Source organism: Corythoichthys intestinalis, chromosome 1, assembly GCF_030265065.1.
Source record: "Corythoichthys intestinalis isolate RoL2023-P3 chromosome 1, ASM3026506v1, whole genome shotgun sequence".
Taxonomy (NCBI): Eukaryota; Metazoa; Chordata; class Actinopteri; order Syngnathiformes; family Syngnathidae; genus Corythoichthys; species Corythoichthys intestinalis.
This window is the reverse complement of record NC_080395.1, coordinates 49441288-49455819: the sequence shown is the minus strand read 5'-3', so window position 1 is coordinate 49455819 and position 14532 is coordinate 49441288. Positions and strand designations below refer to the sequence as shown.

At 38.7% G+C, this 14532-nt stretch overlaps 1 protein-coding gene across 1 annotated transcript in view; it reads right to left on the bottom strand.

Annotated features, from left to right (window-relative positions):
* tnfaip8l3 (tumor necrosis factor, alpha-induced protein 8-like 3) overlaps positions 1–13053 on the bottom strand; it is a 51635-nt gene extending 38582 nt beyond the window's left edge. The window contains exon 1 of the mRNA XM_057853348.1: positions 12791–13053. Within this exon, the coding sequence (XP_057709331.1) occupies positions 12791–12836 (46 nt within the window). The 5' untranslated portion in view covers positions 12837–13053. The remainder of the gene's footprint in view (positions 1–12790) is intronic.
* Between the last annotated feature and the right edge of the window lie 1479 nt (positions 13054–14532).

Sequence of the window (14532 nt, the reverse complement as noted above, 5' to 3'; positions counted from 1 at the left end):
ATATTATTGTATCCCAAAAATAAATTTATCCTATTTACAAAGATGTTTTTAATAATTATATTTTGTGGTTTTACTTAATTCCAATGGGGAAAATTGACTTGCCAAAAATAAGTAAATTCATCACACGGAATTGTTTATATTGTTTAAAGTTTGAAATTGATGAATTGCTTTTTTTTCTATGTTGAATTCAAAGATGCTTGTCAGTCTCATGAGCAATGAAATTTGACCTTTGGCTAAATTTGATGTTGTTCTGTCACACTGTGGGTTTTGCAGTACAATCAAGTAACCGCCTTAGGCCACATCTGCTCTCCTCACATGTTGAATCGGCATCCATTGAAGCTGGACCACATGTGTTTTTTCTATTCAAACCACAAGGAATAAAAATAAGTTGAGTGATTACGCTCGGAGTTAGATAACGGCAGTGCGCATTCAGCAAATCGAGGACCATTTAGCATTTCGGAAACTCATAAAATAAAATAAAACGTGGGTGAGCTAAATGATCTCACATTCTAAAAAAACAATACATGAAGTAAAATCCTACAGCTAAATGTCCCTGAAGTTGTACAATTTGCAATTGAAACCTGATTCGTGATGTCAGTTTTTGTTTTAAACGCATTGAAACACAGTTAAACGTAGGCCTTGAAGACCTGATAGTGTTGCGTGCAAGGCCATAGCGTTGTTCTCCGCCTGGCCTGGGCCGGCCGTGCACCACCGCTAACTAATGACAAGGAAATAACTGCGGTTCACTTCTTCTCACAAACATGCATTTGAAAAGTTGTCTCAGCTTGGCAGAGAATAAATCCCTCCTGGAAACTGAACCCTCTTGCACTGACAGCGTAAATCCAACCCCCACATGTGTTTGCTCTAATCCAAGCCTACTAGAAAAACTCACATTTGAATCTCCATTTCCCTATTCTAATTTAATGTTGTAAACCACACATATAGTTCTGGTTTCCCACGAGCTTATTTGGATAGGAAATGATCTGAAATTTGGAGAGGAACACTTTCACGGTTTTCAATTTTCTGCATTGGGTTATAATGATGTAATGAACAGTTAAACAATTTATGAGTAGGATCACTATTTGGCAAGTTCAAACTACTGCCTCAATGTTCTATTTGCTCACTAAATACTGATCTCTCCAGTGTGTAATGAGCATTGTACATACCATTTCTTTTCTTTGGGTTGATTCATTAAGGTCACAAGTGCCTAATGCAGGTAGTCCCCAGGTTACGAACGAGTTCCAATCCTACGCTGGCAACGTAACTGGAATTTACTCTTAAATCAGAACTAACCCTTTCAGTACCCTTAAACACCCCCTAAAACTCAAAATAACTATCCAAAAACATGTATTATACGTCGTATTAATAAAATAAAGTAAAAAATAAGATACTGTACTTACCATCAATAATGAGAGGTGTTACTGTTACGTGACTGTCATGGCTTTCAGATATGGGGAGATGTACCAGGAATTACCCGGGTTGGACACTTTCAGACGGGATTTTATAACCCAGACATTACTTCATTTTTGGTCAACAACAATATGAACCACTCATTTCCAAATATGGAAATTTTCGTTTACTCGGCTCTAAGAACCAGTAGCAATTTAATTTCGTTATGTTTTCAGTTTTAATTTTGCTAGCTTTCTGGTTTGCCAGAAATTGCAATGTTTGTTTACCGCTTTTCATCTTACCGCTTTTCATCGCTACGAAGATGGAGGAAATGACGATCAGCCCGCCATGATATTTACGTCATCAGCCTTCGCGCTGTGGCCCGGGAATTAACCGGCTGCTTTTATACATGCCGCGCCCCAGTTAAGTCCTGGACATTATACGATGACGCGGTAATATCCGTGTCAGTCGACCTGCGCTAAAATGGCAGAAGCGACTCCGGCGTTGTACAGTTGAAATCGCGTAATTTAGGTACGTTGCTAGCCGAGAAGACCTGTATACTGATCGCATTTGACTGTTCGATCCGTGTCCTCGTTAAAATCGAGATAAAACAGAAAGTCCACTTGTCCACAGACATATCTGTCATCCCTCCTGGCTATTGGAATTTTCATATGATTAACATACAGGTAAACCAGTCAGGCTTTGCATAGAATAGAATAGAATAGAATAGAATAGAATAGAATAGAATAGAATAGAATAGAATAGAATAGATCTCCCTTTACAGAAATCTCAAAGTGACTTGCAAGTATAAAATTATAAAATCCCAAAAAATATGAAAAGTTTATGGGATATTCCTATGTTCAGGTAGTGCATAATCGAGTGAAGTAGCAGCAGTTTGACAGTGAAGACATTGAATATTGCATGTTAATATATTGCACGTAAGTATTGCGCATAAAATATGTGTGAATAGAAGTGAAGTAGCAGCAGCTGACAGTGAAGGTATAGTGGAGGAACCTGTGCCAGAGCCCTACTAGCCTATCATGCACCAACCCTCCCTGGTGTCTAGCCTTTGACTGTCATTTACGACACTAATAAAACAAGAATCAAGTATAACAAAGAAATGACCACATCCATGCAATGTGGTAGAATGACTTTTCCCCTACACCCATATTGTTTTGGAGAGCTGAGACTTCCTTGTATTCTGGGACATTCTGGCACACGTCACTCGGAGATACTCTGGTCAATGAGCGTGACTGAATAGCAAAGAATCAAAGTTCTTTTAATTCAGACAAAGCAAAAATGTTATTTCTTCCACTGAGATTCCCCAACTCGGCCTCGCACTTTCTCAAAGACCACAACCACGACAAGATGTCATGCACAATATGTATATTCCCAAACCCCCTTAGCTGCCCAACAGGGTGTCTGTGAGCTGCGATGGAGAAAGATGGAGTGAAAATCACTTTTGTTCAGGCACCAGTCATTCATTTTTCTTTCTGGGCCAAATTTTTGTTTTTGTTTTTCCCACAGAATAGTAAATCTGAATGTTTGGAACGGCTGGAACAGTTTTATTGTGCCACAGGGGAGTTTTAGTGTACTCCTCTTGCGGTTGTTTATACTTATCATGATGTTTATTGAGAAATTGCAACTGGACAGATTAGGCTTTAAGGGGACAGGAATAGAACACAAATATACAAAATTATTACGTCTTATTAAGCGATTGAGAGTGAGGAAAAATTGCACTTACAGTACTAAGAGATAGAACATGACAAGGCGGAGCAGGAAAGGTAATGGTGTGGCAGGGGAAGATATTTTTTCTTAAAGGTAAGGAAATCAGCAAGGCTTCGTTCTGAGTGAGTTTCCATTCAGTGCAAGTCATTGGAGCAAGGTGATGACCAAAAATATTCTCAGTCGTTGTGTACTTTAGGGGTTCATACACGTATACAGTGGGGCAATTAAGTATTTAGTCAACCACCAATTGTGCAAGTTCTCCTACTTGAAAAGATTAGAGAGGCCTGTAATTGTCAACATGGGTAAACCTCAACCATAAGATACAGAATGTGGAAAAAAAAAAGAAAATCACATTGTTTGATTTTTAAAGAATATATTTCCAAATTAGAGTGGAAAATAAGTATTTGGTCACCTACAAACAAGCAAGATGTCTGGCTGTCAAAGAGGTCTAACTTCTTCTAACGAGGTCTAACGAGGCACCACTCGTTACCTGTATTAATGGCACCTGTTTTAACTCATTATTGGTATAAGACACCTGTCCACAAGCTCAGTCAGTCACACTCCAAACTCCACTATGGCCAAGACCAAAGAGCTGTCGAAGGACACCAGAGACAAAATTGTAGACCTGCACCAGGCTGGGAAGACTGAATCTGCAATAGGTAAAATGCTTGGTATAAAGAAATCAAGTGTGGGAGCAATTATTAGAAAATGGAAGACATACAAGACCACTGATAATCTCCCTCGATCTGGGGCTCCATGCAAGACACCCCGTGTCACCCCGTTGCGTCAAAATGATAACAAGAACGGTGAGCAAATATCCCAGAACCACACGGGGGGACCTAATGAATGACCTACAGAGAGCTGGGACCACAGTAACAAAGGCTACTATCAGTAGCACAATGCGCCGCCAGGGACTCAAATCCTGCACTGCCAGACCTGTCCCCCTGCTGAAGAAAGTACACGTCCAGGCCCGTCTGCGGTTCGCTAGAGAGCTTTTGTATGATCCAGAAGAGGACTGGGAAAATGTGTTATGGTCAGATGAAACCAAAATATAACTTTTTGGTAGAAACACAGGTTCTCGTGTTTGGAGGAGAAAGAATACTGAATTGCATCCGAAGAACACCATACCCACTGGGAAGGATGGGGGTGGAAACATCATGCTTTGGGGCTGTTTTTCTACAAAGGGACCAGGACGACTGATCTGTGTAAAGGAAAGAATGAATGGGGCCATGTATCGAGAGATTTTGAGTGAAAATCTCCTTCCGTCAGCAAGGGCATTGAAGATGAGACGTGGCTGGGTCTTTCAGCATGACAATGATCCCAAACACACAGCCAGGGCAACAAAGGAGTGGCTTCGTAAGAAGCATTTCAAGGTCCTGGAGTGGCCTGGCCAGTTTCCAGATCTCAACCCCATAGAAAATCTGTGAAGGGAGTTGAAAGTCCGTGTTGCCCAATTACAGCCCCAAAACATCACTGCTCTAGAGGAGATCTGCATGGAGGAATGGGCCAAAATACCAGCAACACTGTGAAAAGCTCGTGAAGAGTTACAGAAAACGTTTGGCCTCTGTTATTGCCAACAAAGGGTACATAACAAATTATTCAGATGAACCTTTGTTATTGACCAAATACGTATTTTCCACCATGATTTGCAAACAGATTCTTTAAAAATCAAACAATGTGATTTTCTGTTTTTTTGTTGTTGTTGTCACATTCTGTCTCTCGTGGTTGAGGTTTACGCATGTTGACAATTAAAGGTCTCTCTAATAAGAGGGAGAACTTGCACAATTAGTGGTTGACTAAATACTTATTTGCCCCACTGTATACAGTATTCGTGTGTTTGTGGGTAGGTAGGTAGAAAATTTTGGGTTGATTGTTTGAAATGTTGCTCTCAAGACAAAAAAAAAATGTGCCACCCTGATTTTGGTATTACTATTATTGCTGAATATTGGGAATACTGTAATAACATTAAATGAGGTCCCTCTAATTGCTCTTCCAACTCATACATCATAATAGCACTATTGGCTCTGTTCTTGTTGTGAGTTTAGGTGTTAGGTACTTTTGTTATTTTTACTTTCCATCACTATTACAATCTACTGTGAGTCCAAAACCACAACTGGACATTGAACTAATAGCCCAATAGCCAATCGCTGTTCGCTTTGTGTCCAATCAAACCACACACTTTTTGTGAGGTCTGCTCAAAATACCTCTGGTTTATGTCCGTGTTTTACCAACTCAAGCAGACAGAAACTAAATTCCTCTCCGAATGTCCCACAGATCGTTATGAAACCTGTCACATGATGCATATAACACCTGCGGGTCCAAGCGTTTGCTCTTTGCAACCATAAGAGGAAAAAAATCTCCTGAGTTGCCTTTTCCACTTTCAGCTTTGCTCTTTTTTTGTTTTACAGTTTGTGTTTCAATTTTCCAGAAGCAGCTCGTGGAGTCTGGGATGTGGGAGGGGTGTGTGTGTCGTGAGCTGGGGTGCAGTGAGCACGCTCCATCTGTGGATCTGATTAAAAACGTGGGGGAAGCAGGACCAACACACCGTCTCTTATAGAATGGCCTTTCAGGACAATGTGCACTTTGTCACCACCATTCAGACAATTGAGCTTATTAGTACAGTAGATTATGGCGCATTAAGACTAGTTGTAGGCCTTAATATTAACATTTGGCACACAAATGAGGCCTACACATAGACTTCACCATCAGATGACGATGATGGTGAAGTCTATGGCATACATGATCCAAAAATGTCCACATGTATGGACACCAGGTCTTATATTTAAATATTAATCACTCTATTCATTCAAGATTTATAAACCGATAAAAAGTTGCTAAAAACAAAATAAATACATGCAGAATGAATACAAATAGCAATACACTCATTGCCCACTATTGATTGCAAATGCTCATCTTTCAATGCCATTGATGGTGCTAGACGTCCAATCCATTTTGATAGGGAGGGTTGACAGCGATCATTTGTCAAAGGCAGCCAATGAGTTCAATGACTGCTCTAGAAAAGGTTAATACTGATTGGTTAAAAAAAAAAAAAAAAAAAAAAAAACATTCATAAAAGTAATAACAACAGTGCATTTTTTGTCACTTGTGAGTGAGGACAGTTGTGAATACAGATATGTCCTGGCTGAGGGTTACATTTTATTGTGTCATCAAATAAAGACTGTAGTGTCTTTGTTTATAATACAATCCAACAGCCATCATGCCCCTATGGATGTTACAGTCGGCATACACTACACTCCCAAACAGTTCCGGAACAAGTCTGAGCTCCACTGCAATGTTAGAGTCGGCAAAAATGCGTGGAAATAACTTTAGCAGATGGCAGAAGGATTTCTGGCCGACTGAATCATCAGGATTGTGTTGCCAAAATAGGCTGCGAGCTGACTCACTGTCCACCAGTATAATGGCAGTCGCCAGAGGAATCTACTTCAGCCACAAAAGTTTTTGGCCGAGAAAGTGAAACAGGTACTGGAGTTGCAACAAAAAAAAAAAAAATCAATTCAAAATTTTGGATGGTAATGCAGTGAATAGCCACTGACAGGCGAATGTTGATTTTTTTGTAAAGAGCAAATTTCCTATTCCATCTATTGCACCAAACCATTTAAGACCCTGTTCAACACTGTTACAGTTATGTAAGTGGTACTCCTCAGGCATTGGAACACTAGGATTCAAATGATGTTTTTCAACAGGCTTGGATCAAGCATCTCCCCTGATGCGAGTCAGAGGTTACCGAGTGGAGGCAAGTTGTATAATAAAATATGCTTACTAATGACAACCATAAACTGTTCAAGCCAAAAAGGTCACTTTGTACAAAACACATCAATATTTCCTCTTTTGACACTTCGCTCCAGTGTACATAGTAAGGACTCTATATTTAGCACACATTTCTCATCTCACAAGTAGGGGTGGGACTTTAATGCATTAATAAAATAAATTAATTACAAAAGATTTTACCAGTTAAAGAAGAACACACACATTTTAAATACGGGGTGTATTCCAAAACATGGAACTTTTAGTTAGTAAGTAATCGTATTTAATATTTGAAATGTCTTTCATTTTTAGCTTTGAATCATTAATTGATGTCTAATATTTAGTTTAAAAAAAAAAAAAAAAAAACTTAAAAAAATTATTTAGTTGCAAATTTTAAACATTTAAACAAATTACGTCACAATGAAAAAATTGCCGTCTGTAAAAAAGTCACGGATATCTACCTCATAACTATCACTTAGTTGTATTTTTTTTTCGTTACTGTCGCATTTTCCCCAATATTTTAGATGATAAATAATCGATCTAAACAAAGAAAATAATAAAAAAAAAGAACGTTTAAAAGGGTAATATTTGAGATATATATGTGTGACTATATATGAAAAATAACATCTTGACCACTCCTTGATGTCTGCGATTTCTGTATCGCGACCCTTGTTATATTACCATGTTTCACCCATAAAATCCCCCAAAAATCTGGCTGTGGCCATTCACCTCTGTGTCTTGAATCTCGGTGATACATGCTATATGGAGTTTTTGGATCGAAACAAGGTACAGTGGGGTAGATAAGTATTTAGTCAACCACTCGTTGTGCAAGTTCTCCCACTTGAAAATATTAGAGATGCCTGTAATTGTCAACATGGGTAAACCTCAACCATGAGAGACAGAATGTGGAAAAAAAACAGAAAATCACATTGTTTGATTTTTAAAGAATTTATTTGCAAATCATGGTGGAAAATAAGTATTTGGTCAATACCTAAAGTTCATCTCAATACTTTGTTATGTACCCTTTGTTGGCAATAACGGAGGCCAAACATTTTCTGTAACTCTCCACAAGCTTTTCACACACTGTTGCTGGTATTTTGGCCCATACCTCCATGCAGATCCCCTCTAGAGCAGTGATGTTTTGGGGCTGTCATTGGGCAACACGGACTTTCAACTCCCTCCACAGATTTTTTATGGGGTTGAGATCTGGAGACTGTCTAGGCCACTCCAGGACCTTGAAATGCTTCTTACGAAGCCACTCCTTTGTTGCCCTGGCTGTGTGTTTGGGATCATTGTCATGCTGAAAGACCCAGCCCCGTCTCATCTTCAATGCCCTTGCTGATGGAAGGAGATTTTCACTCAAAATCTCTCGATACATGGCCCCATTCATTCTTTCCTTTACACAGATCAGTCGCCCTGGTCCCTTTGCAGAAAAACAGCCCCAAAGCATGATGTTTCCACCCCCATGATTCACAGTGGGTATGGTGTTCTTCGGATGCAATTCAGTATTCTTTCTCCTCCAAACAAGAGGAACTGTGTTTCTACCGAAAAGTTCTATTTTGGTTTCATCTGACCATAACACATTCTCCCAGTCCTCTTCTGGATCATCCAAATGCTCTCTAGCGAACTGCAGACGGGCCTGGACGTGTAGTTTCTTCAGCAGGAGGACAGGTCTGGCAGTGCAGGATTTGAGTCCCTGGCGGCGCATTGTGTTACTGATAGTAGCTTTTGTTACTGTGGTCCCAGCTCTCTGTAGGTCATTCACTACTTCCTCCCTTGGGGTTCTGGGATTTTTGCTTACAGTTCTTGTTATCATTTTGACACCACGGGGTGAGATCTTGCATGGAGCCACAGATCGAGGGAGATTGTCAGTGGTCTTGTATGTCTTCCATTTTCTAATAATTGCTCCCACAGTTGATTTCTTTACACCAAGTGTTTTACCTATTGCAGATTCAGTCTTCGCAGCCTGGTGCAGGTCTACAATTTTGTCTCTGGTGTCCTTCGACAGTTCTTTGGTCTTGGCTATAGTGGAGTTTGGAGTGTGACTGACTGAAGTTGTGGATAGGTGTCTTTTATACCGATAATGAGTTAAAACAGGGGCCATTAATACAGGTAACAAGTGGAGCCTCGTTAGACCTCGTTAGAAGAAGTTATATCTCTTGAACAGCCAGAAATCTTGCTTGTTTGTAGATGACCAAATACTTATTTTCCACTCTAATTTGGAAATAAATTCTTTAAAAATCAAATAATGTGATTTTCTGTTTTTTTTTTCCCCACATTCTGTCTCTCATGGTTGAGGTTTACCCATGTTGACAATTACAAGCCTCTCTAATCTTTTCAAGTAGGAGAACTTGCCCAATTGGTGGTTGACTAAATACTTATTTGCCCCACTGTAAGTACGCGATAATATCGCATTAAAAATCGTAGCGTCTTTAATTCTGCTCCTGCATGCTCTCATCTCCAGTTAGGGTTTTGCTGTTTAAATGTTTTTCTTGTTTTTCTTCCCCCCCCAAAATTTAGGTTTTTAAGCTTTCCAATGATATATCACACATGCATATCGGACAGTTTTGAAATTTGGCCAAATTGGGGGTCTCAGAGCGGAACTTCAAGTCACCTGAGTGTTTTCTGCCATATACTGCTTATATAAACTAAAGAAACAAAGTGTTCCTTTAATTTTTGTGAGCAGTACGGTATATACTGTACTATACTGCTCACAAAAATCAAAACAGAAAGTAAAATAGCGCTCTCTTGCTTACCGTCATGTCAGACCCGCGGTGCGTTCAGGTACAGCAAAAAAAAGTCTGCCACATCAGAACCAGATTCATTACTTTATTACAGGTATTATTATTATCATTATTATTGCTATGATTACATTATTGTTATTCAGATTTTTATTCAGAATGCATTTGTTTTGCCCTTTGTAATTGCTATTTGCAATAGTAACAGCAGTATTTATTAAGAATTTTGTACGAATTAATGGAATTATAATGTATTATAGGAAAATCCTGCTCAACATACGACTATTTCGACTTACAAACAAGCTCCTGGAACGAATTAACTTCGAATTTAGATCGATCGATCGATCGATCGATCGATCGATCATCTATCTATCTATCTATCTATCTATCTATCTATCTATCTATCTATCTATCTATCTATCTATCTATCTATCTATCTATCTATCTATCTATCTATCTATCTATCTATCTATCTATCTATCTATCTATCTATCTATCTATCTATCTATCTATCTATCTATCTATGTACAGTACTTATTCAATGTGCTAGCCTTTACATAATTCACCCATAAAACTAGGGGCTCCTTGAAAATGTACGTCAAAATACTATTTGTCTTCACGTGAAATCGCCTAAAGTACAAAATAAATAACTTTTGCTATAGTTACGTGGAGATTTAGGCCTCTCAGATAACAATATATAGATGAAAAGGATACATTTTATGCCACCCCGCCATTTTTTCACTCCCAAATTAATGTCTTAAAATATTTTAGGTTTTTGCCCTTGTAGTTTTTTTCCATTCTGTTCTGTATCAAAGTGCAATTAATCGCATACTAAAATCCTTTCAAATTAAAAAAAAAAAAAATAATAATAATAATAGCTCTTTGGGACAAATACTGTATTTCTATACGACCAGTCAAGATTAATTAATAACAAAGACGTATATAGGAGTGGGAACCTCTTGGTACCTCACGATACGATACGATACAATTTGGGATACAAACAGAAAAACAAGCTTCTGATGTGAATTGGAATGAGTTTATCACTAGTAGACGTCCAATCCATTTGAACTGGGAGGGTGGCAGCGAATGAACGTTCGTTCATTCGCTGCCATCCCTCCCACTTCAAACGGATTGAACGTCTATGCCCGTCAGTGGCAGCCAATGCCAGGCAATGAGGTAATTTTGGGCCATTTAAGGTCATTTACCTGTTGATGTTCAGTTACTTCCTGTTGATTTTGGGGTATTTTATGGGCCACTTTCTGTTTATTTTAAGTTACAGAACAGAAAGTGACCTGGGAATCACCCAAATGAGTAGGCAGTGACTCAAACTCGACAGGAAACGACCTGTGAATGCCCTAAAATGAACTGCAAGTGACCTGTAAATGCCCTGAAAATCGGACAGAATGACTGAATGCTCTGGTTTCGAATGATCGAACATTCCCAGTCTAAATGGATAGGGCGTCGTGCACCATCAATGCACCCTTAGAGTTAACTGAAACACTATTATGGTGGAAAATTTTGGTAGCAACTTGTTAGTTCCTTTTTATTTTATTTTTTTTGACATTGACACCTTTTTAAAATGATATCTTGATTCTTGGCAGGAGCATATCGATAACCTTTTGGGATACAAAGTATTACGATATATCACCATTTCGATAATTTGTCACACCCCTAAATATATATATATATATTATAAATGGAGGCCAACCACTGCTAACATCTCAAATACAAAGGACTTAAGTAGTTGTACAGCTTGACTTCATTAAATATCGTATAGCAAAAATGTTGACCTTTACAAGACAGCCGTGCCACTTTTTCTTTCCCTTGACAGTCAAGCGAATGATAAAAGTGCAGTGCAGCCACAAAGCAGGATGCATTTAAGTATGAGTCATTCAATTGGATGTTTTAAAAAAAGATAATTTTCCTTCACTCTCAGGAAACTCTCCTGGACTTGAATGTACTGTTCTCTGACAAAATAGGAAGTTTAAAAAGATCATCTCAGACCATGTCTGCATGAAAGTGGTGCTGCCACGTTTCTGCTGCCACCTGGCTCGTGTGTCAGTGTTCCACAACCTTTGCCAGTGGATCAAAAGACAGACCGATCATGTGCCAGATGGACAAACAGATGGTGGAGTTCAACAAAGTACTATTAACATACAAACAGCAACAATTCAACAGAGATAGCTTAGATAACATCCAATAGCCACACAAAGTGCTAAAGTATTTACACGAGATGTGTCAAAAGAGAAGCGCTAAGGGATGCTGCGCTCAGACGTGTTGATGAGCAAACGCGTGTTGGAGCTTGCCGGTAACTGGCGCCGACAGGACTGAACTCTGAAGGCACAGCAGCTTTGACCACATGCTTAACACCAGCAAATAGTCATTTTTGGAGGAATAACAGAGCTGAGAAAAACACATTTTAACTACTTAGAAATTAAGTGTAGATTAGATGAGGAAAAAAAAAAAATCAAAATTTTTCAAAGGAAGCTTTTTTTGTTGTTGTTTTTTTTAAACTAACTCATTTGCTGCCATGGGTGGCGATGGTTGTCATCGTCTTAACGTATTCACTGCCAGCCCAGAGTAAAAGGAAATTGATATTGAAAAAAACCTATTGATGACAAGGGCTGCGCTTCCAGCCCTTCTCGGTTTAAATGGATTGGACGTCTAATGGTGTCAATGGTAGCCAAAGAGTTAAGCTATGTGAGTTTACAAGAGATTTATATAACAAAACTAAAATTCCTAGTGCAAAATACCTAGTTTTATTATTGTTTTTAAAGATTTATTTTATTTTGAATTATTTATACTTGTCTGTATTAATGGTTAGGGTTAGTCTCATTATATTTATTATGATTTAATGAATTCATTTTATTCCAAAATGATTAATCCATTTCATTTGAAATTAATAATATGGTGTTGTTTTTTTTGACCATTGCAAAATACATGCCATCAACAGTATGGTCCTGCAGACCTCATTTGGCCCCTGGGCTGCAAGTTTGAGACCCCATGTCCTATATGAATGAATTATTAAATTATTATTATTATATTATATTATATTATTATTATAATTATTAAATACCTGGAGCGTTCGGTACAATTGTACCTGCACCTGTTCAGTGCGTGTAATTCGTTGAATGCACATGGACACATAGGTGAAATGAAGTGTTTTGTACCTGGTGAGAGGTCCCCATCACTCTGCTCTCCGGAGTCAGAGTCCATGTTCTCTTGTGGGACTTGAGGAGCTTCCAGATTCCTCTTCTCCTCCACAAAAAAAAAAAAGAAAGAAAAAAAAAAAAAGAAAGGAAAAGCGCAATTTCTTTTCTCCCCGGTGAGCTTTCCTCGGATCAACGCTGCTGTGGGAGGATCATTTGCCGAGCTGTCTTTTTTCCCCTTTCTTCCGCTTGCAGTATCTTCTTCTGACTCCTTCAGTTTCCTTCTTTCCTCTCCCTCTCATCTACTTTTCTGGTGACCCCCCCATCCCCACTCCCTCTTCAGTCCGCCCCCTTTTTTTCTCGTCCCTCCTCCTCTCATCCGGTGCTGACCACTCCAACTCTTTCTGTATGCAGCCTATTCCTCCCTCTCTGGGTGAGAGTGCTGCCTGTGTTTTGAGCAGAGCAGTGGGAGAGGCTCATTCAAGGCAATTTAAAATTCATCCCAGCAGTATAAATCCCATGACCTCTTGTTAAAGGCTCCCATAAAAAGAGCTCCTAACTAGCCGTGGCCATCACATGACGTGAGGTCACTTACTGTTTAACCGTAGGCAGTCAAATGTTCCTCACGCGTAATTTTTCGGTCTGCTTTGGGCTTGTAAATAAACTCTGAACAGTGTTATGGAAACAAAAGTGTTGGTCAGGGAACCACAACCAATCTATTTATCGTGCTTGTTTTGAATTTTGGCCTTGGTGGTGTTGTAAACTCTAGTATGGTTGGTTGTCCTTGAATTAACTATTAATGATTACTGTATGCACTCCTAGAAAATTGTATGCATTTCTCATGTCGTATAATACAGAATGATGGTTATTTGTTTTGATTTAGTTTCATAAAACAGCATTTTTGTTTTCGTCAACGATTATGATAACAAAAATATTTCGTCTATGAACTGTTTCTTCATGAGGATGACGTGATGATGCTGAGCTTAGGAGACGAAAACAACAAGGCGAATGCCAGTTTTCGTCTGACAACGACAGAAAATGTCACGTTTGACATTTTCTTATTGTACGTGTAGTTAGCCTGCATTGTACCAATGTTTGGTTGTGTCACTCTTGTGAGGTGCTGCTCCCCCACCCCCACTCATCAGTGTCCTCTCCAGGCTTGCTTGTTTTAAAACATACAGTAAGATTTTTCTTTTCTTGGCAAGAGAGAATATGCAATATTGCTTTAAAGGTATGTGCTGAGTGATCCTCTCACACTAAATGTAACTCCTAGCATTAGCACAGCATTCATGTTAGCATAAACTTTAGCACAAGTGTCCTCATAAAATCTTCGACAACTTTTTTTTTTTTTTTTTACAGTGCATTGCGTCCAGGAAGGTACAACTAACTGAAAACAATGTACTGTCTTCCTGCTAAGTGTGTATTATCGTCACAAAGTTGGGGTTGTCTTTGGAGATATGTGCTTGTCTGTTAACATTCATTCAAAACTGTTGTAAACCTTTTTCATTTGTTTATTTTTGGACTTTTGTCTTTTGATTTTACTGACGAAAGCAGTTTGAGTATTCGTCGACTACAACTAGACGAAGATGAACACATTTTGAAAGGACCAAAATATAACTACCGTAATTTCCCGAATATAATGCGCACTTTTTCCCCCCCAAAATCAACTTGTTAAATCATGGTGCGCATTATAAACGGGTACATGAATGGAGACAGAAATATATACATATATATATATATATATATATATATATATATATACA